This window comes from Gouania willdenowi, chromosome 21 (assembly GCF_900634775.1).
Source record: "Gouania willdenowi chromosome 21, fGouWil2.1, whole genome shotgun sequence".
NCBI classification, from domain to species: domain Eukaryota; kingdom Metazoa; phylum Chordata; class Actinopteri; order Blenniiformes; family Gobiesocidae; genus Gouania; species Gouania willdenowi.
Window position 1 is genome coordinate 16,644,966 of NC_041064.1, and position 18,022 is coordinate 16,662,987.

The 18,022-nt window shown below is 40.4% G+C and overlaps 1 protein-coding gene across 5 annotated transcripts in view; it reads left to right on the plus strand.

The window, feature by feature from the left end:
• Positions 1-18,022, plus strand: part of myo16 (myosin XVI) — a 125,777-nt gene that overhangs the window by 103,946 nt on the left and 3,809 nt on the right. For all 5 annotated transcript variants that reach the window (XM_028435756.1, XM_028435759.1, XM_028435758.1 and 2 more), the window contains 7 exons: positions 2,403-2,505; positions 3,184-3,280; positions 3,384-3,654; positions 6,687-7,069; positions 7,174-8,400; positions 10,881-11,024; positions 12,013-12,095. In XM_028435756.1, coding sequence (XP_028291557.1) covers positions 2,403-2,505; positions 3,184-3,280; positions 3,384-3,654; positions 6,687-7,069; positions 7,174-8,400; positions 10,881-11,024; positions 12,013-12,095 — 2,308 coding nt within the window. The remainder of the gene's footprint in view (positions 1-2,402; positions 2,506-3,183; positions 3,281-3,383; positions 3,655-6,686; positions 7,070-7,173; positions 8,401-10,880; positions 11,025-12,012; positions 12,096-18,022) is intronic.

Sequence of the window (18,022 nt, forward strand, 5' to 3'; positions counted from 1 at the left end):
ACGTGAAATAAACACTAATGCGCGTTCTCGATGGCTTGGAAAGGGGTCCACTCTGCCGGAAATAAAGAAGTAGAAGAAGAAGTCGGCTTGGAGGCCAGAAGAAGACAAGCATGGTGGACCAAACTACTGTTGGTCCACCGTGCGGTATGCGTGGAGGTCTTGCTGTAAACAGTCACATGAACAGAAGAGTAAATAAGTAATCCTGGCATAGTATCAGCGTCACAACCAGGCGAAGCCGGCTGCGTCTCTCTGACGTCACTCTTGTGATATGCTCAAACTGTGGATTCAGAGACAGCACAGGTTAAACAAAAAAGATGACGAAATGCTGACTGACTGACGAGAACTTTAACTTCCTACCAAGGAATGAACAGCAACACTGAAAACAAACCAGCACCTCTTCCTGTCAGTCACGGACTAATAAAGGCTCTAATCTCTGATCCAGCGTCCGTGCGCACAGACTGCACCACCCGCGTGGCACACGCTTAACAAGCTCAGACAAAAGACAGGACAAACAGGCAGACGCACACAGACCAAAAACAGACCGGGAGACGTGCACAGACAGCGGTGTTGACAGATACACAAAAAGATCAGGATCTATACACACACACTACAGCGATCAGGCATCCACAGCTGATTGCCTGTCACTCAGTAAGTAAGTAAACTTTATTTATAGAGCGCTTTCCACAATTAAAAACCACAAAGTGCTGTACAAACATTTTAGTATCATCCCGTCCAAAGGAAACATGGAAAGACAGTCACAGATAACATGGGAGACAAGAACGGGAGAACTGTCGGTCGCCATGGGCACTGGAGGCGCCCTGAATTTAGATGAAAAATGGAAAAAACATTAGGAGAGGTGAGGAGGGAAAGGCAGGTATTGAACGGAATTATCTATTGGAGAGTAAAGTACAATACGAGGGAAAAAACAGTCAAGAAAACAGTCACGAAAACCATAACATGGGTGGGTGATAGATCTGGGGAGGGGCGGGGCCGGGCGGAGAGGATATCCAGCCGCTGGGGGGCGCGGGCGTGCTCCTCCAGACACCTTCCCTGGGCACGGAGGGGAGGGGAGATGGGTGGAGGGCCAGTGAAGGCATAGACAAAATAATCTTTACGCTCTCTCTGATACAGTCAGATGTTATGTTTCAGAAGACAAGAGTCCAGATGGCAAATGGGGAGACGGGGGGGGGAGGACGTAGCATCAGAACTGTAAACATCCATGGTGACTTTGACACACCTTAACAAAAGAAGACAGACAGCTGACTGGAAAAACACAGATGGAGGCTGACATCATGACAGTCAGCTGGACTTCTATAAGATTTGCGCGCTCCTGCGCTGGCTTGGCTGATGACTGCAGTTACACTAATGGCCGTCATGTCACTATGGAGTCTGATTTCTTGATCCTGCCCCATGCTCCTTTAAACTGCAAAGCTACACTTCCATGTTTATATGGCATATGACCTCTATATGTATGTATGTATATATATACAGTATATATAGCTGTAAATAGGCTAACGGTAAAGTTGATCTTTAATCTACAGTTTATAACTGCTGTTTGTTAAATTAGAGGCTCCCCAGTCCAGGAGAAGAACAGCAAGCTCAGAATCCAAATTAAGGCCAATGCTTTCGCGAAGCTCTCTCCACCCTTAAAATGCTTGTCCAAGGTTCACACGTGATTTATTCTCTGTTATCACTCTCCCTCTTAGACTCTCGCTTCTCCACGTAAGTCTTCTTTTTTGCCTTGCTTTGCCTTACCTCGCAATAGGGACGTGATTGCACATCGACTTTTGACGAGCAGCCAATATTAATGCACAAAACAGCTCATGTAACACTTGGTATGTAAAAAGATCTCTGATTGGCTGAACAATACAATCCCCCTCCTTGATTTCTAAAGCTTGAATACAGAGCCATGAGAAGGACCAGAGGTCCAGTTTTCTCTCATAACACTTTGAATTACAATATATGCTGAAAGGTTCTGGATTTTTGACCATTTGATGCCAAAAATAACTTGCATACTACAGTTTTAATTCAGCTGTAATTCACTTTAATTTTAAGTCATGTATTTTCTTTTTCTATTTTTTTAGAATAAAAAAATCATATAAAAATAGAAAATAATACAAAAAAGAAAAACCATATTATCGTCATTTTCAATTTATTTTGTTCATCTGTGTTTCAGTTTTCGTTTTGCAGTTGCAAACAAACCTTTGAAGCTAGCTATTCTTAGCAACGGTTTCCCAGAACAACACCAATAGGAACAGATGCAGCCGTATGACCCCACTGGCCTTTAAACCCATTGTTCCCTTTCATAAAGGTGAGGTTTTATTATAAGTTTGCAAGCATATATCTAACGGCTGGTCCTCTCTTTTTTCTCTCTTTTTTTTTTTTCTTCTTCGCATTTCCAGGTACAAAGACCTCGTGGTTCCGACTTTGGGAAACAAGAGGAAATTGTCACCAGAGGAAAGATGTCAATTGGTTCTACAACAGTCCAAACTGCAAGGATGGCAGGTGTGATGGGTCCCTATACTCTGTGTCTTTTTCTGTCTCCATCAATAACAAAAGATTGGCCAAATGACTTAATCCCTGACCCTCCGTTTGAAAAATCCCATGGAATCTTAACAACTCGTTCCAGCTGTCCCGCCTCATCATAATTCCGCTCACACACGCCAGCCCACAGCAGCCGCACTGACCCGCTCCACCCCCTTCTCCATCCTGTCTGCTAGACTGCTGTTGTGTCTGAGTGTGTGACCCTGCAGGTCACACACTCCTCCACAATGCCCTAAAGAGACTTTTCATACCCTGATTTGCACACACATTCCCACACGGACGCACACATCCCTCCTACAAGTAGCTTGTGGTGAAATGAATTGTTTTATCCATGGAAGAATGTCACAAACACAGAGTCGTGCACCTGTTACAGGGTGACCCCTAAAGATCTCCAAATGCCCTCTAAACCCAGAGAGTGAAGACATTGTCAACCAGTCCACACCCACCTATTATCATAAATCTCTGCTTCAACACTGGTCTACCATCCTTCATCTGGTCATATTCTCCAGAGCTTTCTACTTGAAAACAACTTCACAAGATCAGCCTGCTTCTTACTATCCAAAAACAACCGATATTGAAAATAAACTCAATAACCTTTAAATATGTTTGGGTATTTTGCGTCTTTACATGTGTGTATAGATGGGCACCAGCAAAGTGTTTCTGAGATACTGGCAGGCTGACCAGCTCAACGATCGCTGCTACCAGTTTCATAAAAAGATCATCACCTGCCAGAAAGGTAATAATATCTAAACGGACAAGCCATCATGCTCCTGTAGGACTTATCTGTCAGTTTTGACACCACTCTTGCCTTTGTCTTTCATCTTTTTCTCCTGTCGTAGTGGTTCGTGGCTGGCTGGTGAGACAACGTGTCCATCAAGGGCTGCCATCGCACAACAAAGAGAATAGAGTGCAACGTTTTCTGCAGGGAGCAGAAGACATGGGGCTGCGAACCTACGACCAGCTGGTCATCCAAAATGCATCCGACATTGCCAGAGAGAGCGACCGTCTGCGCTGCCATGGCAATAGCTTGCTCCACCCCCTTGGTAGCAGTCCACCTCTCGGGGAGAGGCCTGAGCCCGTGGGCAAGGAGGAGGAACATCCAGTGAGAAGGTGAATTCAATCTTCATCATTTACACATTTCTTAAGATATGACCATAATACCCGTTACTTGGTTCCCCTTTCAGCTATAACCAAATCTTTGTTTGATCAAAGTAGGGCAGCACGATTATGGCCAAAATGTTAATCACGATTATTATGATCAATATTGTAATCACGATTATAACCACAATTATTAATCAAAAATTTGTATTTTTTTGCACTACTTTAAAAAAAAAAACTATATATGAACAGTTTGCAGTGCAAAATGAAGCTTTAAATAAAAATTACTCCCCCAAAAAAGAAATGAACCCAATAAATTAAAATGTACCAAGGGTTAACTGAATAAATGCACTATTACAGACTGCATTCACGAAATGCAACTCATTGGAAACAATTACAGCTCTTAGCTCTCATCAATCCACCAAATTACTCAAAAGGTTGAGAAAGTGCCAGATTTGATATGCAGCAGAGCCCACATTTTAATTGTGAATATTGCCGACGATAATGTTAATTTAATCGTGGCAACCAAAATCGTGATCACGATTAAAATTAATTTAATTGTGCAGCCCTAGACCAAAAAAAAGATTATATATATATATACGTATATATATATTTTTTTTTTTTTTTATGTTGATTGTTTTCAATTATTTGATGGAAAGATATCAATAGCAATTATTCCAATGGATGCTTGTCAACCAATAATATTTGGCTAAAACCCGCGAGGTCTCACAATAGTTAGTGTAGCTTCCTCACAGTGAAGTGTGTGTGTGTGCGTGTGCGCGTGTGCGTGTGCGTGTGGTTTTGTAATACAGTGGTAAGTGGTACAGGATGTTCACAACCCTGTAGTACAGGGTACTTGGTTACTCACAATAAGAATTCATGATTTTTCCCCGATCAACTAATCATTTTCCGGTTAGACCAGGTTGTCCTGGCCAACAGAATTTTTTTGATTAACCAGACTTTGGCGATGGAATATGTTAAATTACTATAATTTATCTGCCTTCCACCCTGAGTAACAAAGAATAGTCTACCAATCCCTGCAACTAAATGGGTGGAATAATGAATGGCTGAATATTTGTCAATGAACATTTCATAATGAGCAGTCAGGTAATGAGCTGTTATCAGATTTCCTTTAATGGAGCGCATTACACCTGGAGAAAATTAAATAACCCCAAAGGGCTCATATTCATGTCTAAATGTAATATGAAACTATCTAAGATGTGTTGTTAAATATGTATATCCCTGCTGTTTGAAATGTATCTAATTCATTTAATATACCTGAAATTTGAACCCGGAGACCTTCTAATGCAATCAGGGTATACTGCACACTATTATTAGAGTAATGTGTTACTACCAATGGTCTTAAAGACTAACCATTTCTAGCCCTAAATAAGCTTATACACAATGCCATCTGACTTCTTTAAAAATGTCCAAACCATTCTGACTGATTTAGGTGAATTAAACACATTAAACCTACACCTGTAAAAGTAGCTGAATAATTGATATTGGCTAACTATAGACCCATCTCAAACCTTCATCTAATGGTGAAGCTAAACGAGAAGGTGGTTTTGAACCAAGTGAGTAATTTTCTAACTCTCAACAGAATATTTGATCAATTGTAGTGAAGTTTTTGTTGTCATCACAGCACAGAAAGGTCTCTCATCAAAGTGCTAAATGACATAAGTTGGAATACTGGCTGTGTCTGTCCTTGTCCTTTTGGATCCAAGTGTTTGTTTTGACAGTGTTGATCAATACATTCTATTGAGAAGATCGCAAACTTTAAATGTGACACAATAATGATGTCTTTTGGAGTTCTTCAGGGCTCAGTTCTTGGACCCTTTTTGATCAGCATCTATACTCTGTACTAAATTTGGGTGAATTCTGCAGAGCTAAAGGGTTTATTATCAGAGCTAAGAAGACAACTCGCAGACATATACTTTTAATAGAGATATGGTGTTGTTGTTTTGAAAAGATGAGTGAATGAAAATGTACTTCAATTTATTAATATATTTTTTATATGTTTTGTCTAAATGTTTTCAGTTAGCGTGGTGGAAAAGTCACTCAATTCACAATCCAATCACAATTTTATTATTGATGATTGTGAATCGATTCCTGAATTTCCATAGATTTATTATTTACATTTTTGAAATTGTAATACAAACCAGGCAATTCCTCCTCATTTCAATATTTCAATTACTCAATATAGGAAATAATTTAGCAGCTGCTGATGTAAAATTTAAGACCAATAATCAAATTAATATTGATTAAAAATCATGAGACCTCAATAACCTAAATAGAATATGCAAATTTGGGCGGATTAACCACGCCTACCTTCACTCCCATTGAATTGCTTTGTAACATTTTCATATTTAAATTAGCATTATTTTTATTTATTTAATAATTTTTATATTATTAACTTGACTCAAGAATAAAAAAGTTTGCATCATAGTGAATCTCACAGTCTGGAACAGCCACATACGAGTCACACACAAATATATTATCCGTATCCTCTATGTGTCCTTGTGCATGTAACATCTGCTGCTGGAACACGAGACAACAGCACGGGGGAATGGGGGTGGGGGTTTCTAACAAGAGAAGGACCGTTGTGGCGTTGGATGGTAGAGGAGATAAGCTTCCCATATTGCAACAAAAATTAAAAGGCTGTTAGATGAACACAGCCCTTCAAATTCAACTCGTCTTTCTAACACTACGTAGTCTGTTAAAGGCCATCCATGATCACCTCCTAACCCCCTCCTGTCCTGTGCCTGCAATAAGAAGACGAGCAGATGGCTCACCCAGATTAGCTAAAGAAATATCCAACTGAAGGTTATCAAATTACAGCAAGGGGCTTATAAACATAATCTCTTTACCTTGGATGATTTCATGCAAATTCTCACTTTAGTTTGTAACGTTGTGACAGTTGAAACAGACAGTTGTTGTGTCTGAGTTTAAGATTATGTAAATTTGGTCATTCTCAAATCACCTAGATTCAAATGAATCAGTCAATTGACAATTATGTTCTTCTGTGTTTCATCCATATTTAGGATGGTGGAGAAAAGTGTGAAGGCTAATGAAGGCCCTGTCAACGGGGGAAATCGAGTTATACGCCACTTTCGTTCCAGCTCAGTGCCGATCCCCCTAGCCATAGAGAACATGGTTCTTACTTCTGCCAGTCCAGTCATCAAACCAGCCTTGCAGCAGGTTGTCTATACCACTGAGGATGTGACAGGAAGTTCAGGCTGGTCCTCTCCTAGAAAACAACCCCCTCCCAAACCAAAAAGGGACCCCAACACCCGTCTGAGTGCGTCCTATGAGACGGTTAGTGCAGGGTTGACAATGGCAGCCAAAGAGAGCTTTACCCCAGAAGACTACGCTTCACCAGCTGGAAGCCCTCCTAAATCCCAGCTGTCCCCCACAGACCCCGCAGGTACATCACTTCTACTGCAACAGATGGGGATTTTCTGCTGTCTTATTGCTTTTGCGTAGTGGTTTGATATTCTATGTGCCTAATTGCTTTTTTAATTTCCTCAGCCTTATCCAAGCCACGTCCTCACAGTGATGACTACACAACTATGAGAAAGGTACCACCCCCCAAACCCAAGCGCAGCCCGAACACTAAACTATCGGGCTCATATGAGGATATCAACGCAGTGGCACCTCAGCTTCAACAGCTGCGCCCCACTGATGTCAAACTGGCCCTGCTCTCTCGTGGTGGGGGTTTTGGAGGCAAGATGCAAAAAGCAGCCTCTGTAGATGTCCGTCAAGGTGGAGCATTAAGCCTGTATAAAGCGCATGATGAAGAGGATGTGTACATAGAGATGTTAGGGTCACGGCCTCAGAACCTCCAAGAACCCCCTGATAGCCCAGAACTAACTGACTCTGAAGCTGTCTACGAGGAGATGAAATATTTTCCCTCTGAAGAAAGTGGTAACACCTCTGCTGGGGTCACTAAGGCAGCCAAAATGGATGCTATAGCCTTGGGACTAGTGGGATTAGGGATGTCCCCCACTCAAAGTGGGGAGACAAAACGAATGACCTTAGGTTTGACTCCTGCCATGGACATTTCTCTCTCCCAGAGCCCATCCAACAGAGGAGCTCCCAAAGTACAACAAAGCAAAGATGGCAACTGTGAAATTCCTGCTCCTTTTCCAAATCTGCTCCCTCACCGTCCACCGCTTCTGGTGTTTCCTCCCTCTCCGGTCACTTGTTCTCCTGCTTCAGATGAATCCCCCCTCACACCCCTAGAGGTGAAGAAGCTTCCAGTGTTTGAAACCAATTTGAACTATACTGCTGGTCCAGATAGCCCTATGTCCCCACAATATGCCCGCCAGAGAGCGGATTCCTCTCCAAGCCTATCTGTCCTCATGCCAGAGAAAAAATCCACACAATCAGTTACTTCTCCACCTCCCCCAACTGCACCGCCTCCTTACAGACCTCCTTCTCACTTCCAATTCCCACCGGAGGCCAGTTTCCTGGCCCTCACACGAACCGCCTCTGTCACAGTAAGCTCAGATTCTCCAAAAACATCCTCACAAAGGTCGGGAGGGGAACCACTAGGAAAACCACCTCCTTACTCTCCTGTGAAGATGTCTCGCCCCGAGCCTCGGAGAGCTCACTCATGCTCCTCTTCACCTCTACTGTTTAATCCAGCCAATGGCAGACCACTCACTAGTCCCCTTGATGAACTCAACACTCTTTTCAGCTCTGGTCGGAGCCTGCTGAGGAAGCCTGCATCGACTCGGAAAACAAGAGATGGAGGTCTGTCAATATCAAATTCCTATACACGCAAATACATGTTGTAATGTTAAAGGTCACAGCACAAATAAGGAAAAGGTATTTTTTAAATGTAAGCTATTTTGTGTTATTTCTAAATGTAATTATATTTCTATATACGTGTGTATGTTCTTTATGCATCTGTATGTTCTCTAACAAAATAAATAAATGGGCAATATGAGATTAGTAACAATAAACTTTGTAAGGAAAAAAAAAAATCTTCAAAAAGCACCAACCCGTTAATAAATGGTTTGCTATTACTAATTTTTCATCATATCTTAGGAAAATAAATAACTAAAGAGAGCCACAATGGCTGAAAACCATTGTCCTTACCTGAAATCTTCTTCACTATGTGCAGAAATAGAATACATATACAAAACTGGCCCTTTTTTTAAGTACATCTTTAACTTGAATAGAATTTGGTATCTGTGATTTATTTATATGCACATGTTCATAAACGGGTCACTCTGAGGGGCACTGGTAAACATTGCTGCAGAGATCATGAGTTCAAGTCCTGCTGGTGGCCTCGAACTTGTCTCTGTCAACCACCACAATAGACTGGCATCCTATCCACTACTTTATGCCCTATGTCTGATGGGACAGGCTCCAGCATCCCCTGGGATCCCATCCAGGAAAAGCAGGTATAGAAACAAACACAAATGTCCATTTTGTGTAATTTGCACTAGCTTTGGTAAGTCCATAATAATACATTAAATATAGCTAGAGTCACCCATTCTGGACTAAGATTGTATGTGGTTTTAAGTCAACATGTAGAAAAACCCTCCAGTTGATGTTGGTGTTGTAGCAGCAGCCATTTCTTTGGCCTCCTTGAGGCAGTGTATTTGTTACAGCAGCCCATGCTGTGCCCTTTGGCTGCATTTTTTAAGCATAAGGGGTAATGAGTTAGTTTGTGTCACCCACTTAACTGTCCACTGCCATGAAAGTGTGCTCCAGCAATGAGGCCGTGCGGTGGAGCACAATGCACTACATGCAGAGCACACAGAAACGTGGCACTGATCTAAAGCCTGACCTTTTCGAAGGACAAGCATATTAGTCACATGTAGTCAATGAAGTGGGCGGATTCCCAGGTCAAAGGTTTCCAACCAACAAAGGGAATACATTGTGGCGCTTATATGAAAGTCCAATTTCCAATAAAACTGTCTGTAAAACAAAACAGGCCTGTCTCCAAAGCTGGACACCATGTTGCTGTCATCCTGCTGCTTTTCATTGTATTATCTGTTTCTCCAAAGTGTATTTGTCATGGCTTTCTTAATAATGGATGAGCAGCACAAGTATGAGGATAGGTATCAAATATTCAACAGCTCACTCATGTTCTTTTGAGAGATTGTGACCACTAAGCAGCAGTAGACAGGACATCCTGCACAGTTATCTAAGAGACAAGCCAGAAAAACAAGATGAAGTGATAATTCTGACAGTGTATATCCTGTCATCATCCATTGTGCAAACAGTGAAGCTGCTGTTTTTGTGCAAGAAACTGTTGTGTCATCCGTCTATATCCGTTGCAGTTTTGAGGGGCAGAAGGCCAAGCTCCTTATAAGTGATGGTATAGGAGAAGGGTGCTGACGCATTTACCTCACGTGACATCTTGCACTTCAGCTCTTGGATCTGTACAGGAAAAGTGCTTGCATCATGGAAACACTGTGTGCGCGAGAGAAACTGACCACTGGGATATTTTGAGGAGGTCAAAGCACGGCGGTCCTCTTAGATCTGAGCACTGACAGATGCCGATAGGCTTAGCAGGACAGCCTACTTCCGTTCCCTCTCAGCTGTTAAATGACTGAATGTGATACTTGATGCTGTGAGAGTGGTAAGGGGTTACAGTTGCTATCCTAGACATCTCTGTGAAGAGCAGCTGACTCTGCCTCCCAACTCGTACCCTTACTCATCTTCAGGCAATGGGAAACCCACGGGGATGACAGGAAAAGATGGCACGTGGTGTTGGAAAGCTGTTACATAAAGTTGCATACATACCATAAAATTGTCAATTTTCTTTAGTGTAAAAAAACAAACAAAAAAACACACATACCTCTCTTCAACCCTGACATGAGATCTGTACCTGGCCTTATGTTCCTCACACACATCTCATGGGGCCCATAACAGAGGTTTGCCGGGTTTATATTTAGCTATCTTGTGACTTGGAGTGACCACAAGCCACGCATTCTTAATGTGGCACAGCAACTGGTGAATTCCCATTCACACTGCCACACACATGCAGGCACTTAGTCATTTAGTGTGATGGAGAACATGAATGGCCGGCACCATCAGAAGGAAAGGCTGGCCAATCAGTGCTAAAATAATGAGTGGCTCAGAATGTAAAAGGAAAGATAAGACGGTGAATAATTTTTAGATAGAATGTATAAGTATATTATATTATATTTTATATTTGCACACATGCAACAAATAATAATTAGCTATATGTTTTCCTGTGCTTCTATTACTTCCAGGATTTAACTCAAATGTCAATCGCGAAGATTGTGGCTCAGCTCCGACGTCTCCATCTCTGCAGCTCCAAGACAAGAACGCCAACAACCACTCTTCCCACTCCCAAAGCCCCATTCCAGTGGAGAACGGAAACCGGATTTCCAATGGTACTTCCGAGTAGTTTATTACGTGCTCTGTTTAACAGCAGTGTTTACCGCCCCTGGCTGTAAAGGTATTAGGGATTGCACAACACAAGGGGAACAACAGCCAGATTATGAGGCTAAAGAGATGTGCTTTGGAAAAGCATGAGGTGTTTCCTTCACATTGAAAAACAATTTGGTAACAATTACCCCATCATTACAGTATTTCCAACCTACTGTGAAATACTAGATTCCTGTACAACAGGGCACTCAAACAATCAATCTCACATGTGCTAGAATATCAACATGTTTTAAATTTGTGTAGAAAAGCACATTTTATTGCTCTTCTTTGCCTTGTGTGCAGTAATGTCTGAATTAGAACTGTTTAGTAGATAAAAATATTAAATAAATGACATAAGGGAATCACACAAAAGAAAAGAAGAAAGATGAAATAATTAAACTGATTAAAATGTCCAGAGGTGTAAAGAGTACTGATATATTCTACTCAAGTAGAAGTATTGTTACTTGATTGAAATTGTCGTCAAGTACGAGTTTTTTTCTTTTTTGAATAAAACCACACAAATTATTGCAAAATTGTAAAAATTTCTCAGGTTCTAAGTATAGCTAACTTTATGAACTCTATAACAGTGGCATGCCAAATGTGCCATGTGGGTAACAACACAAGAAAGTGTCGTTGATCAGAAATGCCACCACTAAGAACATATGGATTATGTTCAATGTGCCATGAAACGGAAATATGAAAATAATAATTTACTCAGTCACGGTTGGGTATAGAAATGCAACAAATTGCTGATTAAAATTACTGATTAAGAAATATTCTCAAAAAAGTACCCATAAAAACAACACAATTACAGTAACATGAGTACTTGTAATCCATTACTTTCACCTCTGAAAATGATGAATGAAATTAGTAAACTTCCTCAGAAAAAGGTTGTTGGTGTTTAAATTGTAAGTCCTGAGCATGTGTGTTTGTGTGTGGTACTAATTTCTTCAGGGTCTCTGGAGGATGACAGTCACAGCAAGTCGTCCCCAGGCACCACCTCACTGCCCAGGCACATGGACAGTCACCACACTCAGGTACTCACACATTACTACATAAAACTGCCTCATTCAAACCCATCATGAAAAGCCTGTTACTATTGACTCCCATTCACATATTCAGAGAAACGCACGGACGATGACGCCTCACCAAAGTGAGCTTTGTGTTGGATTTCAGTTTGTTGACATTTTAAACATGCAGGAAAGTCCTCCTTTGAATAGCATGCATTACTCATGACGTGAGCTTTTCCTGGCTCTGCCGACAGGTGTACGGTTACAGGATTGAATTCAGCGTCGCACTAGCACACATGCATGCACGCAGACACACACTAAACACACAACCTTGTGTCATGAAATGGATAAAGCTGTGACAGCCAAGAGGAGATCCTTGTGGGTGGGAGTGCCTGGTGAAAACCCAGGAGTAACTGAAGAACTAATGTGATGGGAAGTAACCAAGATGGAGACGTCCCGTCATCACAGGCATGACAAACAGGGTCGGGGTCAATTACATTTTTCAGTTACAATTACGTTTTTAATTAGCAGCATTTTTTTTCCAATTATGATTAAATTACAATTATTTTTTATCCTCAAAGTCAATTACAATCACGTTCTCAATTACTAAAGTTCATTTACAATTAATCACACAAAATTACAAAAATTAACCTTCCTCTTGCGTTAGCTTTCTGTTAGCATCTCTTATAATAACGGGTCCTAAATCAGCTGTAAAATGCACTGCATACAACACATCTAATTTCTGTTTCCTCATTTGGTTACGTTGTTTGGCTTCCTAATCAATGAAAATATAAGTTTTAATATTTTTGGTGTGGGCATCTGAGCCCACACCAAAACCACAGTTTTTATTAAATGGTATAATGTGGAAAAAGTTGATATGTAACATTTTAATAGTAGTTAACTACATATGTGTAGAACTGTACATAGAACTGTAACATGGTTCCCCAGTTTTGTGTTAAATTTTGATTGAGGATTTTAATAGAATTTTCATGGCAGTTACAAATACAAAGTCAATTATCTAAACTCAATTACAATTGAATTCCAATTATGACAGCTATAGATTTTTAAGATTACGATTACAATTATCACACCATAATTATAATTAATTATCAATTACGCGATTACAATTATAATTAATCCCAATCCTGATTAAAACACTCAATTTGAGTTTTTTGATTTAATGTATAAGTCCTTGTCTACATTGCATTAAACATAGAAGATGGTAAAAACACAATCACTTCAATATTTTAAATACCAACCTAGAGTTAGAGTTCAATTCTAATACTGAACATCCTTTTAGAGTTTAGTGAGTGTGCTCGCTAAGCTCCGGATGTTTTGCAGCTATTTCTTGTTTCCATTTTCTGATAGGAGAACAAATGAAATTTGATCAGGATTCTGCACGGATGCTGCACGGACTAGGAATCGTTCCAAAAGTGCTGCGGCGCAGACACAGTCGATATTTCTGTGCGACGTAAACATGCCAAACTGAAAGAATACATGGAAGAATACACGGACAGGGCAACAATGACTCCTATCATAGCATTTTAACATGTGATAGCAATTATTGTATATAAGCTTCATAATAGGATAACAACAGATGTTGCTGCTCTTTTCCACTTACATCTGGACTTGAGTGTGAAACAGTCCATGCTATATCAGGGATTCACATTTAAATCTATCCAACCTTGGGTGTGTGCCCCTACTTTGTGGATTTTCTTTTTGTGCTGAAATGATTTTTTATGGATTTAGACTTGTCACACGCTTCATTGGTGAGCGTGAGGAAAAGGACGTAGTGTCCCACTTTCAGAGGAGCTCGGGACACACTGCTGAGGAGGCAACGCCACTCGATAGGCAAAAAGCACGCCATGTTCCCTCTTCACAATCCTCAGGTTGATGAGAAGTTGTAGCCCTGCATTCACAGCTGGACTCAGTTCACCTCGTTCATTGTTTTTAAGCAGCTTTATATCTGCAGTCTAGAGCGAGGGTGTGCCAGCCGTCGCTTTGCTAAATTGGTTTAGTACAAGTCTGAAAGCCATTCCAGCTGTGAATCTCATGGTTCTCCTTAATATCAAGCTCCGATTTTTTCTGAATAACTTCTTCTGCCTTGTTTTTCTCTTACTCTCCACATGAGATTTGCTCTTTGCCTCACGCCCTCCTTTATTTTGCAGAGGGGTCATCTCAACTTTTCTCCCTTTGGTGCGGGCGCTGCCCTCTAAAACAGTCATGGGGGCTGTGGGGGGGCTGACTGGAAGCTCTGTCCACATGTAGGGATGTGGTGAGTGTATGTTGCACTATGTTGAGCCCCATCCTTAAATAGCAGTGCTTTTCATAGACATTAGTAATATTCTCAATTCATTCTCAATCAAATGTTGAGAATTTAGTCATTCAGAAGGAATACAACAAAATAAAACCAAAAATAACATTTTTGGTTTTTGAAAATGTCAATGAAACACTGACCACTTGTTTTCAGTAGCAATTATAGCATTAGAGCTAAATGTTGACATTTCTTCTGGCTCTTAAATAGTGATTTGAACTTTTCGGGATCATAGAAAAAAATTTTGAAAACCACTGCTGGATTATGACATCATCTTAAATTCACCTGCACCATTTATTTATTTATGTTAGTGTTCGTGCCTTTCACCCCATTTTTATGTGTCTGAATTCCTCCTTTAAGTTCCTTACTTTCTTTGAATGCTACTTCAAGTGCTGCTTTCTACATTTTCCCAAGTCTTTCTGATATTTCATTGGATTTGCTGTTACTTTACTGTGTTATGTGAAGTTGGCTCTGTTTTATCCTCTCGTTTGTATGTCTGGAGTTCATTACAGTTCATCCGAGAGATGGATACAACTCTGTGACCCAGAATGCCTTTCAATTAGCTGCATTCCAAAGTCTGTTTATGTGGGATTAGCAGAACTAATGGGATAAATGAAAAATAAAAGGAGGAAGGAACAGAGGAAGGGCCGGGGCGATGGGATGGGGTTGCTCACTTACTGTAAGAATAAATTGACTCGTTTGTTTTGGTTCCGGTAGCAAATCAACAGTCAGTTAATTCTGTAAAGAGTGAGTGAGTTGATATTTATAATACACCACTCAAAAACAGCCACACTCCTTTTTCCTAAATAATATTGGGTAGATGCTAATGTTTCTGAGTCTACTTAGTGAACCTTTCAGGGAAGAATAATTACACATAAGCCCCACAAGAACAACAAAATCCCTGCGTGCGTTTCTTTCTTTTGTTCTTTTCTTTACAACACTGTATCATCTCCTGTAATCTATTTTTGAAAAGCAACAAACAGGCCACTAATGTGTTTTTCTCTAAATATGAGATGAAAATGTTAATCCAGGGTGTTTCTTACCATTTTAACACAGTTACCCTGCTACCCTGAACAAGATAAGTAGGTACTAAAGGTTATTTGATTGTGTTAGCGGTAACAAACTAATTCACAATGACATTTTTAATATAGAAAGTCTAAATGTGAGCACAATTGGGTGTGTATGTGGACACGGTAGGCCAATCTCTTACCATTGTGTACTGTATGTTCTGTCATTCGTTTGAAGTTTAAACTTTTCCCAAATGCGTGTACTGTTTACATATCTATTGTTAATACAGATAATATCATACATACTGTGATAGAAAAAGGCTAAATTTAACAATTCAACAGAGTTGACCTGACCGAAGCGCTATTAATATCAGTTATCTCCATGTTTGCACTGTATAGACGTATATCGACATTAATGACTCATAAAATGTAGCAATTGGTTATTGTTCATTACACAGTCTTGGCAGTAATCCTTTTCCTGACACTTTCTGAATGTCACGCTTTCATCTTATCTCAATGTCGTCATGACATTTTTGAAAAGGCATTTTAAAAATGTTTTGCATTTTCAAGTACCAAGGCCAAATCTGTGAATACCAATTATTAGTTAGAGCTAAAACTGACTCCAGTGTGTGTTTGTGTGTGTGTCCATGTACAGTCATGCATTGCGGAAGGACACGCTGTTCCTACTTGTCTACTGTTCCAGTAGCTGGTGTTCCGGGCTGGCGCCAGTGCACAGAATAGCCTGGCAGGGAGGTGTAAATTATGGATTAGGTTCTTGAGTATTGTGCCTGTGCAGATAATCAATCTTCTGTGTGTTTGTCTGTCTGTTGGTATTGATAATACACACACACACACACAAATAGTTTTTGAAAATGTTGCATGTTTGTAAAATATAAAAACATAGAATTAGGTGTGCTCGCCGTTAGTAACAGGTAATATTTTTGTACTGTAGAGGATTGCACCTTTTTCAGTGTTTGGTTGACATAACATCAACAACAGCATCCTTGGCTTGTTTCCGATGTTATTCTCACATATACACGGAACTTGTTCCCTGCTTTGAAGCTCCCTTAAGAGCAGTAGGCAGCTGCTGTGCAGCGCCAAGGGAACATTTGAGGGTCAAGTGTCTTACTTAAGCTGTGAATAGGGTGAAGGCAGGTGGTTGCTTTCTCTTAATTCAAAAACAGCCAAATCGACCAGCAGGTTATGGTGTATGTGCATGTCCTTAAACTGCCATTCAAGCTTTTTTCTCTATCAGCCGTTCTCAATTGCTCAAGGAAAAAACTGCTACTTTCACTGCGGTTTTGTCTTTTAAAGATGGAATGATGATTTTTCTCCAACCAATCAATGAGCTACAGTACAATTCACATTTTATTGTCTAGTCAGTGTTTTTTTATTCTCAAGGAGAGTGGGTGGTGGAAAAAATAAGACTTTTTTTACCCTAAAGCTGATATCCGGAGTTTCTGAGAAATCTATGTTTATGTATGTTAATGTGGTCTACTGCTGGTTGTCATTCTTATACGTCACTGTATGTAAGTCCCGCCTTCGTCCTATAGACGCCTATACAAATGGCAAATCACGCGCGATTGCCCAGCCAATAGGCTTTGATTGACAGTCTCCGCTACAGGAAGTCAAAGTGAATCCGCTTGCATCAATATCACTCCGAGCAGCATAGCATCAAAGAGGAGCGTTCCGAAACTCTAAAGCTTCTACTAAAAAACAAAAGAAAAGTCCGGCTACAAAACTTGCGGATAAACGTCTTTGTGACCACAACAGAATTTATCTCGGAGCTGTTTCCCAAAGGTGGAGGGACTTGTGGCTTTTAAAAGGATTCCTAACAGACCCTGATTTGGCGACATTTCTCATGGACAGGTAATAAACACGTTTTATTCAAACTAGCATAAGTGTTTTGTTAGTGAAAAACGATACTACACGTGTGTTGGTGTGTTAAACATTATTATGTTCTACTATGTGCGTGCAGAAAAGTAGAGGCGTGGCTACTGATAGATTGGCAGGGGGAGGATGTGGAGCTGTTTAGGGAGGGACATTGAGACGTTCGCGTTTTGAATTTTCTCTCTCTATTTTCATCCTCCGGCTCAGCTTTAGGTATCAATGCGCGTCCCAATTTAAGGAAGATTTTTTATTTTGTAAAATGTCATGAATGAAGAGCTGGAGTATAGTTTACCCTGACAGAAAAGGTAGAATAGAGCAACATTTTTCAAATTTCAAGAGACTGCTGCTGTGGGCTCTGAAAACATTTTCAGGAGGTAAATACTAAAAAGTGTTCTTATAAAAACTAAGTTTTTTTCTGTATCTGCTCTTAGAAGTTTGAAAGTCAACGACAGTCTACTTCTGGAAAAAAACACCTCATAAAGTTCTCCTCTAAAACCGCTGATAAACAGACAAAATGCCTCCAAATTAGAGGTTTTGATAGACGGCACTAAATTCTTTAACCCACTTTAGGCACCAAACCTTACGTTGAGATGTTTATTCTTTAGGAGAATACATTTATCCACCTGCCTGATATGCTCTATGGAAATAAGAGTTAAAAAACATTTTATTTATCTTTTATACCTGCTGAGAACAGAAATGTACAGTCTTGCTCTGAGGATGCAAAGCTGGATCTACAGTGACTG